The sequence below is a fragment of the Bos indicus x Bos taurus genome, chromosome 1 (genome assembly GCF_003369695.1).
Source record: "Bos indicus x Bos taurus breed Angus x Brahman F1 hybrid chromosome 1, Bos_hybrid_MaternalHap_v2.0, whole genome shotgun sequence".
Lineage (NCBI taxonomy): Eukaryota > Metazoa > Chordata > Mammalia > Artiodactyla > Bovidae > Bos > Bos indicus x Bos taurus.
Window position 1 is genome coordinate 135,619,934 of NC_040076.1, and position 17,245 is coordinate 135,637,178.

At 40.4% G+C, this 17,245-nt stretch overlaps 1 protein-coding gene across 7 annotated transcripts in view; it reads right to left on the reverse strand.

Moving 5' to 3' along the window:
* Positions 1-17,245, reverse strand: part of TMEM108 (transmembrane protein 108) — a 404,994-nt gene that overhangs the window by 162,289 nt on the left and 225,460 nt on the right. For 5 of the 7 annotated variants that reach the window (XM_027545892.1, XM_027545846.1, XM_027545863.1 and 2 more), the window contains one exon: positions 11,735-11,820. In XM_027545892.1, the coding sequence (XP_027401693.1) occupies positions 11,735-11,774 (40 nt within the window). In that variant the 5' untranslated portion in view covers positions 11,775-11,820. The remainder of the gene's footprint in view (positions 1-11,734; positions 11,821-17,245) is intronic. The other 2 variants (XM_027545854.1, XM_027545882.1) reach the window with 1 other exon arrangement.

The window sequence follows — 17,245 nt, forward strand, 5'->3', positions numbered from 1 at the left end:
CTCCAGGCCAGAATACTGGAGTGGGTAGCCTTTTCCTTCTCCAGGGGATCTTCCCAACCCAGGGATCAAACCCAGGTCTCCTGAATTGCTTACCACCTGAGCCACAAGGGAGGCCCTAAGTTATTTAAGGACAATAGTCAAAGAACAACCCATGTTTAGAAGGCATTTTACAACTTATGAAATGTTTTTATCCCCTGATCATTTAACTCTCACAGCAATCCTCAAGGGGATAGACTCATCATTTGTATCCTATAGTTAAGGAAAATGAGGCAGCTCTGGGCAGGTAAGTGCTCTGTGCAAAATGACAAAACTGCTAAGAGAAGACATGAGAGCACAAAGTACATCCTTCAAATCCAAATTCTATGCTCTCTCCCACTGTATGTTTCAGCAAAAGTACTTTCATATTGAAAATTCATATAGAATTTTGATATAGAAATTGAATTTTCTAGATGGTTCATTAAAATTCATTAAGAGTTAACATTTAAATTTACCTAAGTCAACAGCTCTAGGTGTGAGCATGACTTCCCTCACCTATGCTTCTGCTGTGTGTGTAATGGCTGCTGCTGCTGCTGCTGCCAAGTCGTTTCAGTCGTGGCCAACTCTGTGTGACCCCATAGACGGCAGCCCACCAGGCTCCCTCGTCTCTGGGATTCTCCAGGCAAGAACACTGGAGTGGGTTGCCATTTCCTTCTCCAATGCGTGAAAGTGAAAAGTGAAAGTGAAGTCGCTCAGTCGTGTCCGACTCTTCACGACCGCATGGACTGCAGCCCACCAGGCTCCTCTGTCCATGGGAGTTTCCAGGCAAGAGTACTGGAGTGGAGTACCATTGCCTTACACTCTAAAGTCATAAAATTGAGTTTCTTTAAAATATTTTGTTCCTCAGTCTTTACCGGCATTGCTTACAATGAGAATGTCTACTAAGGTTTGTTTAATCTGCATAAGAGAATTGTTGATTTAGGCAAATTAAAAAAAAAACCACAGTCTAAAATATAAAAGACATTAAATCAACATGACACCTTTAAAGGCCCAGTATGCACAAGCTTCCTGGGTTAATGTTGGACTCCAAAGTGTTATATCCTCAATTTTTCTGTGTAAATGAATTAACCTTCAAAGAATCAAGGAGATCTGTTCTTCGTAGAAAACATTAGAAAAATTTTTTTCATAATAAAAAAATTTCAGCCTCAATTTCCTGATTTGCAAAAGAATTATACAGCATGAAATGAAGAAATAGTCTTATAAAATCAAGTTCTAAAGTGGGCCTGATGCAGTGAACAGCCAGAGTTGAAGGCCATTTTTCTGTTTTGTCTTTGTTTATAACCTTAGCTGAAGCTCCAATACTTTGGCCACCTGATGCGAAGAGCAGACTCATTGGAAATGACCCTGATGCTGGGAAAGACTGAAGGCAGGAGGAGAAGGGGATGACAGAGGAAGAGGTCGTTGGATGGCATCACCGACTCAATGGTCATGAGTTTGAGTAAACTCCAGGAGATGGTGAAGGACAGGGAGGCCTGGGTGCTGCAGTCCATAGGGTCACAAAGAGTCAGACATGACTGAGAACTGAACAACAACAACATAAGCTCAGCTAATCCATTCCTGGTGACCTTTTTTAAAACAGAGTGAAAACTAATTTCCAGTGTATCCCGAGGAGTAACTGAAACCTCAACTTCTAACAGTTCCTAACCTTACAACACTGTGATTCTTCTGGTTTTCCTCCTCTTCCTTCCTTTCTAACTTTCTTCCTCTTCTTTCCTAACTGACCCTGGTTCTGCTCCAAGATTCATTTCACCACTTCACCCTGCTCAAGTGATGCAGGGAAACTGAAAGCATCTTTGGCTCCAGGAGACAGCACTTCTTTTGTCTAAGACAGTGATTTTCAAAGTGTGGTCCCTGGACCAAAGCTTCTTCAGCATCAGAGAAAATTTAGCAGTGCAAATTACTATCCCCATATATTGAGTCAGAAATTCCAGGGGTGGTGCCCAGCAATCTGTATTTAAATAAGCTTTCCAGGTAATTCTGTTGCATGGTTATCACTGCTCTAAGCCAGTGATTCTCAACCCTGTGGCATTTTAGAATCACTGGATACCCAGGCCCCATACTCTCCACCCTGTCTCCCAAAGATTCTAATTGATCTGGTGTGGGGTCTGGGCAAGGAGATTTACTAAAAGTCCTCCAGGTGATTCTAATGTATATCTAGGTTTGAGAACCAGCAACGAAAGCCAATTGGAATAATCCAGTCTGAAATACTGAATTGTGGTGCTGATGAAATGGACACCTCCAATTTCTATAATGCTTACTGGAGAACAGATTGTGTCACTACCATTATTATAGCTACTGGTGGTAGCACTTTGCTTTTTTACTTTCATGGCCTCTGGGGTGATAGATCTGCAAGGGGTGGAGGGCAGATGCTCCAACAGCTATTTGGAGGCATGCTTAACTGGCAGATTTGGTACCTAAAGAGGAAAAAATCATTTGGATAATAATTTGTAGCAAACCAGGATTTGAGCCCAAGTAGTCTTAACCTGGGGCTTCCCAAGTGGCGTTAGTGGTAAAGAACTTGCCTGCCAATGCAGAAGACATAAGAGACACCAGTTCAATCCCTGGGTCACGAAGATTTCCTGGAGGAGGGCATGGCAACCCACTCCAGCATTCTTGCCAAAAGAATCCCATGGAGAGAGGAGCCTGGTGGGCTATAGACTGAAGCAATTTAGCAAGCACGCATGCAGTCTTAATCCACAACCTGAGTCCTTAACTGTGGCTGGCACATGTTATCCTCCATGGATGGTATAGTCAGGCACCTCCAGTGAGAAAGGGAAGCACCTTCATTGGTGGGTGGAAGAAGTGAAAACTCTTCATTTCTGAGGCAAGTTCAGTTCAGTTCAGCCGCTCAGTCATATCTGACTCTTTGCGACCCTATGGACTGCAGCACGCCAGGATTCCCTGTCCATCACCACCTCCTGGAGCCTGTTCAAACTCATGTCCATCGAGTTGGTGATGCCATCCAACCATTTCATCCTCTGTCATCCCCTTCTACTCCCCACTTCAATATTTCCCAGCATCAGGGTCTTTTCCAGGGACTAATGTCTTCCCATCAGGTAGTCAAAGTATTGGAGCTTCAGCATCAGTGCTTCCAATGAATATTCTGGGTTGATTTCCTTTAGGATTGACCAGTTAGATCTCCTTGAAATCCAAGGAACTCTCAAGAGTTTTCTCCAACACCACAGTTCAAAAGCATCAATTCTTTGGTGCTCAGCTTTCATTATGGTCCAACTCTCATATCCATACATGACTACTGGAAAAACCATAGCTTTGACTAGACAGACCTTTGTTGGCAAAGTAATGTCTCTGCTTTTTAAAATCCTGCCTAGGTTGGTCATGACTTTTCTTCCAAGGAGCAAGCATCTTTTAATTTCATGGCTGCAGTCACCATCTACAGTGATTTTGGAGCCCCACAAAATAATGTCTGTCACTGTTTCCCCATCTATTTGCCATGAAGTGATGGGACCAGATGTCATAATCTTTGTTTTTTGAATGTTGAGTTTTAAGCCAATTTTTTCACTCTCTTATTTCACTTTCATCAAGAAGTTCTTTAGTTCCTCTTCATTTTCTGCCATAAGGGTGGTGTCGTCTGCATATCTGAGTTTATTGATATTTCTCCCGGCAATCTTGATTCCAGCTTGTGCTTCATCCAGGCTGGTATTTCATATGATGTACTCTACATATAAGTTAAATAAGCAGGGTGACAATATACAGCCTTGACATACTCCTTTCCCAATTTGGAACCAGTCTGTTGTTCCATGTCCAGTTCTAACTGTTGCTTCTTGACCTGCATACAGATTTCTCAGGAGGCAGGTAAGGTGGTCTGATATTCCCATCTCTTAAAGAATTTTCCACAGTTTGTTGTGATCCATGCAGTCAAAGGCTGTGGTGTAGTTAATAAAGCAGAAGCAGCTATTTTTCTGGAACTCTCTTGCTTTTTCTGTAATCCAGTGTTGACAATTTGATGTCTGGTACCTCTGACTTTTCTAAATCCAGCTTTAACACCAGGAAGTTCTTGATTCATGTACTGTTGAAGACTGGCTTGGAGAATTTTGAGCATTACTTTGATAGCCTGTGAGATGAGTGCATTTGTCTGGTAGTTTGAACATTTTTTGGCATTGTCTTTCTTTGGGATTAGAATGAAAACTGACCTTTTCCAGTCCTGTGGTCACTGCTGAGTTTTCCAAATTTGCTGGCATATTGAGTGCAGCACTTTCACCGCATCATCTTTCAGGATTTGAAACAGGTCATCTGAAATTCCATTACCTCCACTAGCTTTGTTCACAGTGATGCTTCCTAAGGCCCACTTGACTTCGCATTCCAGGATGTCTGACTCTAGGTGAGTGATCATACCATCATGGTTATCTGGGTCATTAAGATCTTTTTTGTATAGTTCTTCTGTGTATTGTCATCTCTTCTTAGTATCTTCTGCTTCTGTTAGGTCCATACCATTTCTGTCCTTTATTGTACCCATCTTTGCATGAAATGTTCCTTTGGTATCTCTAAATTTTGTGAAGAGTTCTCTAGTTTTTCCCATTCTATTGCTTTCCTCTATTTCTTTGCATTGATCACTTAGGAAGGCTTTCTTATCTCTCCTTGCTCTTCCTTGGAACTCTGCATTCAGATGGGTATCTCTTTCCTTTTCTCCTTTGCCTTTCACTTCTCTCAGATATTTGTAAGGCATCCTCAGACAACCATTATGCCCTTTTGCATTCTTTTTTTGGGGGATGGTCTTGGTCACTGCCTCCTGTACAATGTCACGAACCTCTGTCCACAGTTTTTCAGGCACTCTATCAGTTCTTACCTCTTGAGTCTATTTTTCACTTCCACTGTATAACTAATGCAATATCTTTATGACTGCCTGTAACATTTAAAAGAGCCTACATTTCTGGGGTTAATACTTGTTTGGACATTAATTCCACATCATTCAGTTATGATTTATATCAGCTCTCCCTCCTTTACGTAAAGGAAAACTTACTCTTACTTCTTAGAAAAACAAACCATGAAGACTGCATATGCTCATCAATGTCAGTTAGGGGTAGCCCACTTACTTGGATCTTTCTCTAGCTTCCAAAGGAAATTCCTTTGCAATATGGGGCTGACCTAGGGTGGGAGCTAGAATACGGGTGGGAGCTACAATACAGGTGGGTTTGCTGAGACTTGGTCTTAAAGGAGAATTTAGTGGCAGAAACCCAGGGACATGTTGCCCAGTTAGCCACAATCTACTCTAGTAATTCTGTATTTTATCCATACATGCGCTTCTGTATTGTAATGTATAATTGATGGCTTGTGATAGTTTTACAGTTGACTCATTAATTCTTTCTCAGTGGTTCATTAAAGTAATAGTGCATTTTACAGTTAATGACATTCTTGACATTCTAGATTTGCAGAAATGTGGTAATTACATTTCAAGCCCCATTAAGAGTCAAGTTCTAGATTAGACTGGAGATAGGGGAGTGAATGGAGTCCCCACATTGAAGAACTGGAAGCACAAGCAAACAAGCATATGCACACAGAAAGGTGAATACAAGCTGATCCTCCAAAAACACAGGTTTGAACTGCATGGGTCTGTTCATACACAGATTTTTTTTTTTTTTTTCAATAAATACCGTCTTACCCCACTGTAAGTATGCACAGACTGACTGTAAGGAACCCAAACACCTATGGAAGTGGGATCCACAGGGGGGCCTGGAACCAATCCCCCTCAGATACTGATGGGTTACTGTACTTTGTGAGGGATGAAATGTCAGCATACTGTGGATGTCCCTGGGTGGAGTACTGTGTGTGTGCACGTGTGTGTGTGTGTGCACACATGCACACACATGTGTGCATGTGCATGCATGCACCCATGTACATGGAGAGAATCAGTGAGAGATGAGGTGGAAGAAGAAGGCAATCTGGGACCAGAGTATTAACCAGTCTTCAGTGCTAACCTAAGAAATTTGGGCTTAATCCCTCAGTGATCCTCAAACATTTTGGTCTCATGACCTCTTTATACTCTTAAAAGAGAACCTTTGTTTATATGGGTTATATCTACTAATATTTACTATGTGCTGTACTGTGCTTAGTTGCTCAGTCATGTCTGACTCTTTGTGACCCCATGGACTGTAGCCCACCAGGCTCCTTTGTTCACAGGGATTCTCCAGGCAAGAATACTGGAGTGGGTTGCCATGTCCTCTTCCAGGGAATCTTCCCAACCCAAGGGTCAAACCCAGGTCTCCCGCATTGCAGTTGGATTCTTTACCATCTGAGCCACCAGGGAAGCCCATGAATACTAGAGTGGGTAGCCTATCCCTTCTCCAGGGGATCTTCCTGACTCAGGAATTCAACTGTAGTCTCCTGCATTGCAGGTGGATTCTTTACCAGCTATTAGAACTGAGAAACAAAAAATATTAACCCATTAAAATAACAATAAACTCAGTACATGTTAATATATAACATTTTAAATAAAATACAACCATATTTGCTAAAACAAAAAAATTATGAGAAGGATTCAGTTTAGTTCAGTCGCTCAGTCATGTCCGACTCTTTGTGACCCCCTGAACCACAGCACTCCAGGCCTCCCTGTCCATCACCAACTCCCGGAGTTCACCCAAACCCATATCCATTGTGTTGGTGATGCCATCCAACTATCTCATTCTCTGTCGTCCCCTTCTGCTGCCCTCAATCTTTTCCAGCATCAGGGTCTTTTAAAATGAGTCAGCTTTCCGCATCAGGTGGCCAAAGTATTGGAGTTTCAGCTTCAACATCAGTCACTCCAATGAACACCCAGGACTAATCTCCTTTAGGATGGACTGGTTGGATATCCTTGCAGTCCAAGGGACTCTCAAGAGTCTTCTCCAACACTACAGTTCAAAAGCATCAATTCTTCTGTGCTCAGCTTTCTTTATAGTCCAACTCTCACATTCATATATGACTACTGGAAAAACCATAGCCTTGACTAGATGGACCTTTGTTGACAAAGTAATGTCTCTGCTTTTTAGTACGCTGTTTAGGTTTGTACCATTATTTTATATTTTTGTAAATCTCCTTAAGATCTGGCTTATGAAAGACAGCGAGCTGGCTCTCACATTAGCTTCTGCATTTAATCTGTTGCAGTATAGCTGAAGAATATAAAGACAATCTGGCTTCATAAAGATAATATGGTTGGAAAAGGAGAGCCTCACAGACTTCCTGGAAAGGTCTCAGGGGTCCCCAGAGCTTCCTGGACCACACTATGAGAACTGCTGTTCCTGGTAATGCAAAGCCATCGAAAGATCAGCAGCAGCGGACAGGCTGCTGTTTGGTGGCAATGTGAAAGTGGATTAGAAGGAGGAGGCCTTAGATAAGGGAAGCAGGAAGGGAGATGATTAAAAGGGCTCAGGTAAGACCATAGGAAGCCCTTCTTTAAGCAGAGACAACGCAGATGCAGAGAAATGGATTCACAAGTTAAGAGTCTGTGGGAACTGATATCCAAATGCATAACTTCAGGTATTCAGTACTGGAAATCCAGAAGGATGGTGACAATAAGGCATAAGCAGATTATTTCTGCTTTTAGTTGGCCAAAGAGGCAAGGGATAAGCCAGAAAGAGAAATAATATGAAAATTCAAGACCACTGACTCAAAGAGATCCAAATAAATGGACAGGCCCTGGCAAACTTACCTGTTTAAACTGCTATACTCAGTATGGTTTAAAATGACACTGAGGATTTCCCTGGTGGTCCAATGGTTAAGAATCCACCTGCCAATGCTGGAGACTTGGATTCAATCCCTGCTCTGGGAAGATTCCAGGGAGAAGGCAATGGCACCCCACTCCAGTACTCTTGCTTGGAAAATCCCATGGATGGAGGAGCCTGGTAGGCTCCAGTCCATGGAGTTGCTAAGAGTCGGGCATGACTGAGTGACTTCACTTTCACTTTTCACTTTCATGCATTGGAGAACAAAATGGCAACCCACTCCAGTATTCTTGCCTGGAGAATCCCAGGGACAGAGGAGCCTGGTGGGCTGCCGTCTATGGGGTCGCACAGAGTCGGACACTACTGAAGCGACTTAGCAGGGAAGAGTCCACATGCCACAGAGCAACTAAGCCTGTGAGCCACAACTCCTGAAGCCCACATGCCCTAGAGCCCATGCTCTGCAACTGGAGAGTAGCCTCTACTCACCACAACTAGAGAAAGCCCTCACACAGCAACAAAGACCCAGTGCAGCCAAAAATAAACAAATATTAAAAAAAAAAAAAAAAAAACCCACAACACTGACAGCATTTGCCTTAAGAAGGTAAAATTAATTTCTTTATTAATGCAAATATCCCTGAAGGTTATGGAAAAGCTCCCAACTCTCCTTAGCCAATTAAGCATACCTTGGCATTAGTTAATTTAGTCAGATTGTTTTCTTTCTTAATGAGCACAGGAGAGCTTCAGATCACAGATCACATTAGAGCAACTGGCCTAGTAGGTACCATGGTGGGGCTCTGGGTATACTATGGGATAAAAGGGAAAAGAGATGGAGAATGTTAACTCCCTGTGGAAGATATTACTATCTGGATATTTTTAGTTTAAGAAGTGATTAGAGGGACGATTGTTAAGTGATTATTCAGTTCAGTTCAGTAGCTCAGTCATGTCTGACTCTTTGCAACCCCATGAACCGCAGCACGCCAGGCCTCCCTGTCCATCACCAACTCCTGGAGTTCACCCAAACTCACGTGCATCGAGTCGGTGATGCCATTAAGAAGTAAATAAAATCACTGGGTAGCTGGTTGGCAAAAATTGCTAGTTAGCACTGAAAAAACACAAAAGACATTTTGCTCATTGTAAAGTATATTTATGGCTTTCTGCCCAGTTCCAGAGATCAGGCGAGAGGCAGATCATCCCAACAGAAATGAACTCTGTTCTCAAGCAGCTTCTCATTATGCCTCAAAGAGCCTAGAGAGTTGGGTAATATGGATTTTGGGGTGTGTGTGTCTGTGTGCATAATTTGAGGCTGAGACAGATGCAATCTCCATGGTCCAGGTAGAGGGCAGAAAAGTTGATACTTCTTACCTTTTAAATGCTACAGATTAGGAACCCAAATCTACTACAGGAATTCTCTTTATCTTCCACCATTTGAGTAATAGGGCCCTGTGGACAGTTCTCTGGGTTGAGCAAAGGATTACTTTTTGTATGGTCAGCACAGTTAGTATATTCAGAGGATGCAAGAATAAGCAAGATGTACCAATAGTACAGAGTATGATTTAAGAAATACAGATTCCTGTGTATAGAGCAAATGCTTAACTTACTAAATATCATTACTCCTTAACTCTGAGTAAGTATCCAAATGACTTTGATTTGAACAGATATTGGTATATAAAAACTTACTTTCATAAGCTCAAAAGGATTGTCTTGGTCTTCTTAAAAATGAAGTAAATTTCCAGGACATAGCACCCAGGCAAAGACCAAATCTGTCACTTCAGAATTCAGCGCCTCCCCAGTAATGTCACATTCTTAAATGTTTGTGATGATGCTCCTTACTTTCTATTGTTCCTTTTTTAAAAAGAATTGTGACATGACCTGGGAAAGGCAGCCTTGATCATGTCAACTCTCTCTTCTGTAGAATGAGATCAATGATAGTCAATGTTCCACTTGCCATATAAGGTTTGTAAGGATTAAATCCTGTAAACATTTTTGTGAACCAAAAAGTCCCATGCAAATGTTAGTTACAGAGGAGCTCCTAGGGAGGCTGTATCCTTTTCATGCAGACAGGATGGCCCAATAAGGAAAGAGGCATTTATTGTAGGTGTTCTATATGTCATATTACCTCACTGAATACCATCTTATGTAGGGGGTGGTCATATCCCATTTTACATTTGAGGTACATGGAAGTTAAGTCATGGTTATCCAGGTCATTAAGTCATTTTTTGTATAGGTCTTCTGTGTATTCTTGCCACCTCTTCTTAATCTCTTCTGCTTCTGTATGGTTCTTATTGGTTCTGTTCTTTGTCATGCCCATTCTTGCACGAAATGTTCCCTTGATATCTCCAATTTTCTTGAATAGATCTCTAGTCTTTCCCATTCTACTGTTTTCCTCTATTTCTTGGTATTGTTCATTTAAGAAGGCCTTCTTATCTTTCCTTGCTATTCTCTGTACTCTGCGTTCAATTGTGTATGTCTTTGCCTTTCTCTCTTGCCTTTTGCTTCTCTTCTTTCCTCAGCCACTTGTAAAGCCTCTTTAGACAACCACTTTGTCTTCTTGCATTTCTTTTTCTCTGGAATGGTTTTGGTCACTGCCTCCTGTACAGTGTTACGAACCTCTGTCCATAGTTCTTGAGGAATTCTATCTACCAGGTCTAATCCCCCGAATTTATTCATCACCTCCACTGTATAATCATGACCGTATAATACCATGCAAACTTTGGGGCATATAATCAGCATAGGTGAATTCAACAAACCTGCTGCCTTCTAAATCAACTATGGTCTTTTTCACTTCTGGTTTCTTTTTACTATAAAAAACTGCCTCGCCTTCTTGAGTGTGTGTGTAATCCTATTTATCTTTCAAATGTTTCCTCTCTCATCAAGGCAGAATTAATCACTCCTTGATGACACTGCTAATTCAATCCATAAAGCCCTTTCTCTAATAAGCAAGCTTATCATTAAAAAAAAAAGCAACAAACTTTATAAAATACATGGAGAAAAAACATGAGAGAGTCCCTATAACTCTTGGTGACGCTCCACCAGGCTGAAATCAGGCTGACGTGATCTGTGTTTCAGTGATTAGAATTTAATAGCAAAAATGAGTCAGTTAAAATACCCAGTCAGAATGCTGCCTGTAGATTAAGTGCTTTGCATTGGGGATACAACATAAACTGAACTGCTAAATCCTAAGGGCTGACTGGTGATTTGCGTCTCAATCTCTTTTCATGTTATTTTCTTGGCAAAAGTTAACAAGGAGCACTCAGCCTAGGAAAGCTAGGTCCTCTATTTACCTCAGCAAGAAACAGATAAGCACAATGAATTTCAAGTTTTCCCAATTCAATGGCTTTGGTTTGACCTGGAGTGGGTAATGACTGTTATCCCAAATGTGTCAATCTGAACATCAAACCCACCAGCTGGTGTTAGATTTTACATTCATTCAGTAACAATCCAGTCCCAAAGATCACACAATCCCTATGTGACAACTGGCACTTTTATGGTACAATCCACAAAACACATGAGCAATGTGCCAAGAAAATCATGATCGAACACTCGCCATTCCACCACCAAACCTAAACAAATTAACCTTCACCACTCATTGTTGAAGAACACATGGAACTATGCAAAACTATTCCAAATAAAGGCTGTACAGTCACTGAATGGTAATAGGTTCTATGTAACTAAATCCTAACAGCTGACCATTCCCTTTTCATGAGGAGTCCAGAGTGGATCATACCAGAACCCCTTTAAATTCTGCCACATAACCAAGAGTATTAACGCTTTTGATACTCATTTTCAAATTGACTGTGCTTAACATGCCAATTTAGAATAATCATATAAAAGTCTACAATAATTACGTACAGTAACTGATGCCTGAGGCAACAGAATGACTTAATGCTTGCTACTCAAGTACCTAGACGAAGCAGAGGGAAATGTACTGTTCTCCTTCACCAGCCAAACACTGGTCTTCCTCCAGAAGGTGGGTGAGCTTCTGGCACCAGTGAAATAATAACATTGGTCTATTCTAGGCCAGAAGAAAAGTGACATCGACTTACTTAACAGTTGGCAATAGAGGGCCTGTAAACTTCTCTTCATGGTATCATCTGGTCCTGCTTGTCCTCCAGTTTATTCATGATTCTGTCTAGGAAATGGGAGAAGAAAATCATTACATCTGGGAAACAGAATTCAAGTCAATAATCATAAAGAACTCCACTCAATATGACTCTGGTGTTAAAGCCCAAAATGACTTATTTGAAGCGAAAAATTCTTGGAGTGAATATACCACAATATAGTCTATGTTATAAAACTATCAATTAATCAATTAGCTTTTGAAACTACACATCACTCATATGGGCAACTAGAGGGTGAGAATCAGGCCTTGGGATTTTGAGGACTTCCAAAACATCTTTCCTGCATCTCTAGTTTTGAAACAGGAGAAATAAGGAACTTGTAATCTCATTTCTGCAATCCTGCTCACCAAACAAAACACTCCCCTGAAAGCTTCACCAATTTAAAATTGTATTATATTAAACAACTTTTCTATTATTTTCCAATTACAAAAGATACCTCCAGTGTAGAATATCTGAAAAATATAGCTAAACAAAATATAGTTAAGAATGTACAAGAAATTACAAATTACCTATCTCTTCAGCTTTTCCTGTGTGCACTTCTATTGGTCTCTTTTGCTATACATTCTAATTTTTCTCCCTAGCAGTAGAAACATCTTCCTCTGTTGTTATTACACTTTACTACATTTTTTTTTTCTTTTGGCCATATCTCTTGGCTTATGGTGTATTAGTTCCCTGGCCAGGATTTGAACTCAAGGCTCTCGGCAGTGAAAGTGTGGAGTTCTAAGCACTGGACCACCAGCGAATTTGCACTTTACAACTTTATTCTAAATGGCACACAGTATTTTTTTCAAGATAAGGTCCTAGAAACAGAATCACTAGGACACAATCTAAGGCTTTTGAACTACATTGCTGAGATGCCCTTCACCAACACCATATTATGAAAATCTCCATTAGACTACAACCTACTCAATGAAAGAAACTTGTATTTTCCTACCATCATTGCCAAGTAAACAGGCACATATTTCATCTCATTGCTTTCACATTTTACAGGTTTATTAATCTTTTTAAAGACTGTAAATTCACATTTGGCAAAGATTCTCTAGTTAGGTGCTGAGCCTTCTCCCGTAGACCTATCTGTGCACTTCCTTGTAAAACCGAGCGAAGGCAGCTCTTTTGCCCCTTTCCTGTTTGCCCATTTCTCCTCCCTTTTTAACCTTTAAAGACCCTAATGTAGGAATAAGATCATTAGGCAATTTAACTTAACTCCTGACTTCTGCCCTCCTGAATGCACACCATGCCTTGCCTAACCTGCGGATAAAAAGAAGAGTGAAGAATTAACTAGTTAAAGAATGGTTAGCTCTCTACCCTGCAATGGCCCCCTAAGGAATCCTGTTGGCAGATCAAGGGGGCAAGGTAATATGTGGAGAGAGAGAGTCAGCCAGTCTGCACTCAGTAGAGATGATGCAGAACCTAACCTCCTGCCTTGACAATTCTGAGATTCTTTTCCCCATTTTTCCCTTTAAAAACTGTCATGGCTGAGCAGAATCCTTGGAGTTGGTCTCTGGACATGAGTCCACCTCCTCCCCAAGGCTGCCAAATTTTCTGATTAAAGCGTCTTTGCTTTCTACTGACACTTGCCTCTGGAATTACTGGCTTTTGAGTGGTGAGCAGCCAAACCTGAATTTGGTAACACTGGTTTTAGCAAGAACCCTGCTAAATTAATTTAACCAGCACCCCAAACCCTCAATATTTGATCAGATTTACTCTACCATCCTACCTTCAGCGTAAGCTTGGTTGGTCAATTTAGCCAAACCCCTTACCCTGGTGCTTCCTCTTAGTAATTTTCCACCCACTGACTCCCATTCTGCTCCTTGGCTATCTATTCCCACTCTGCCGTGCTTTATTCAGGGTGGAGCCCAGTCTCTCACCCTTACTGTAAAATCCCATTGCAATGGTCCGTGCATCCATTCATATGGTCTTGAATAATGTATGTCTTGCCACCTTTAACAAATGTCACTGAATGTTTTTTAAAGACATTTCTTAATCATTCCCTACTGGTATGCTGTTTTTTTTTTTTTTTCCTTACGATACCCCAAGTAGAAATGATCTATCCTTAAATTTTTTCTCAAGTATAATTAATGTATCATAAAATTCAGCCTTGAAAGTAGACAATTTAGTGGTTACCAGCATATTAAAAGTTGTGCAACCATCACCAATACCTAATTCCAGAACATTTTCATCACTCTAAAAAGAAATTCCCATGTTTATTAGCAGTTATTTCCTAACATCCTCTCTCTCCAGTCCCTGGCAACCACTAATCTACTGCACTATGGGTTTGCCAATTCTGTAACTTTCACACAGAATATATGGCCTTTTGTGCCTGGCTCTTTCAATTAGCATAGTGTTTTTAAGGTTCATTCATGTTGTAAAGCATGATGTTTTTTTCTTATTTTTTGGTAAGAATTATGCATACACACACACACACAAAACCATGGTTAGAAAGGCCTTCCTTACATAATTAAGGATTACATAAAAAGTTATAAATAGTTGCCTATATTTTCTTCTGCTATTTTTTAAAATTTCATTTAGATCTGTTTCTGAACTTTGTGTTATGTTTTACTTCTCTGTCTGCTCATTCTCCCATTAAACAATATGTACTGTTTAACTCAAATTCTTAGTAGAACTAGTTCGGCATTACTTTCCCTTTTAGAGACCCAGGTTCGATCCCTGGGTTGACAAGATCTCCTGGAGTAGGAAATGGCAACCCACTACAGTATTCTTGCCTGGAGAATTCCATGGACAGAGGAGCCTGGTGGGCTCCAGTCCATGGGGCTGCGAAGAGTTGGACACAAATGAACACACATGGATGGATGTTGTTCTTTGAGCTTGTTCTCCCCCAAATTAACTTTAAGATAATTTTATTAAATTTCAGAAAAAAAATCATTGGGATTATAATTAAAATTATCTTCTATTTGTTTATTAATCTGGGAGAGACTTGATTTCATCAAAATCCAAGTGTGCTGAGGGAATTAAATTTTTTAAAGATTGTAGCTCTGGAGATCAGAAGAATCCCTTTTAGAGGAAGAGAAGAGCTCTTGTTTTGTGGGGTGGGGTAGGGGGTGGGGGAACAATAGCTCAATGACTTCTTTGGCTAACCCACCCCCAGTGTGATCTAGCTGAGTAAGAGGGAGAGAAAGAGAGAGTTAAATTGCTCTCCATTACAATATAAGAGGGGGCTTCCCTAGTGGTTCAGTTGGTAAAGAATCTGCCTGCAATGCAGGAGACCCAGGTTCAATCCCTGGGTTGGGAAGATCCCCTGGAGAAGGAAATGGCAACCCACTCCAGTACTCTTTTCTGGAGAATTCCATGGACAGAGGAGCCAAGCAGACTACATGACTGTGCAAATAACTTTAACTTTTGACTTTGGTAACATAAGAGGAGGTTTAAGTTCCCAAAGGCTAGAAAAGAGGGATTAAGTGGTCTAGAAATCAGAGAGGCTGAGGAGATAAACAAGAGATACTGTGAGGCAGAACAGGCAATTCCAAAAGACAGCAGTAGGTAAGACACAAGAATAAAGGATAGAATGAGAAATTCCCCACAAACTTTAATATGTGTAATATTTAATTTTCCATTGCTTTTTGTTTTATGCTATTTGTACTTAGACACCACATCTGTCCTCCTTCTCTATGCCACAACAGTTATCCACCACTAGGACCCTCAAAAACCTCAGAAAGTCTTGCACGAAACAGCCTTGTGTTAGTGATGCTCAGCTGGGCAATGAAAGAGACTATGTCTTAAGACAAGAGTGACTGGAAATGGAGATAGGAGCCACAAGGACCATAAGCAATGATTGGTAGGCATCTTCGGAGTGCTCAGGACCCGGTAAGCATGCAACAAATGTGCTGCGAATAAAGAAATAAATGAATAGATAAATGAATAATCAAGTAATAGGAGAACAGAAATATTTGTAGTTGATGTTGATCAAGAGGAACATAAGTCCCTCAATCATCTCTGGAAATGCTTGGAGATTTTCAAGAAACTGTTAGACTTGTCACAATAGATGGAATAGAGTCATGTCATTCGAATATCAAAGAAACAACTGAGCACATAAATATGGGACACTTGAGTCCTCTGGGTTACCCAGGGCTATTCTAACTACAAGCACCATATGACCTACTATTTACTCAGAACTAATCTTCAGGTCCTTCTGTGGAGTTTTGTTATGTTTTTCTTCATTTAAGTTCTATAGTCTTGTCGAGTTAATCCCTAGGCATTTTACACCTATATGTACTCTTGCCACGGTGATGGAATTTCCATTTCCATTATATTTTCTAAATTGCTTCTACATGGAAATGACTGAGTTTGTATATTTACTTTGTGACCTAACTGAACTCACTTAGAGTTCTAATGATGGTTTCTCAGCTGAGTCTCTTGGGTCACTTGCACTCCTTTGGCTGGATGGAGAGGCATGGTGAGATTCCATCAAAAGCTTCTTTTTAACTGTATTAATTGTATTAACCTTTAACCATATTAACATTAATTGTATCTGGTTCCTCAGGGAATAATTTAGGAGCTCCAATGATGACAGCAAATCCTAAGAATGTACAGAGTTTTATAGCCAAAAGGCTGAAGAAAAATGAGAGGAGGAAGACGAAAACACCTGACCAAACATACAGAGACAGAGGCACAGGTGGGGACCTGGCTGATCATTAGCTCAGGGAGATGAGAGAGTGCAAGTAACCCAAATCACTACTTAGCAAGTGCGAGCCTCAGAGAACCCTGCCTCTCCTTTTGGGTTAAACGAAACAGTTCTATCAATTTTATTGACTTGGGAGGGAAATCTCTTTAGAAATGTCCATGTACCCAGGGAAGAAGTAATAAAGAACCAAATGAAAACCTCTTGACATTTGATATGTAAATTGACTTGAAAAGACAAGTTCATAGAGAACAAATGAGAAAGAATACCCAAGAAAATTATGGGGGAAAAAAATTCCAAGAAGATGGGGCCAGGGAGAGAGGGACTGCCAGGCCTACTAGACATTAAAACATCCTCAAAAGCCTCTATATTTAAAATAATTTGAAACTGGCACATGAATATACCAAATTATACATGGATATTTATGATACAATCAGGACAGTAGTATTAAATCAGCAAGCAAAAAGATGAGCTTTTAAATAAACATTTTGAGATAATGGCAGAGCAATATGGATAAAGTTAAAATTATACTCATTCCAAATATCACATACCAGCATAAACTCCAAATAAGGTAGACATTTAACTGTAAAAAAAGTAAAGAATACAAATACTAGAAGGAAATATGAGTAATTCTTCTATTACTTGGAGGTAGAGAAGGTTTGCTAACTCAGTCAAAGTTTGAAGTAATAAGGAAAAAGATAAACTTTATTACATAAAAAAATTACTCAGTAAAAACTATAATTAAGTAAAATATAAGTTAAAAACTATAAAAATGTTCAACTTATAAGAAGGAAAGATTT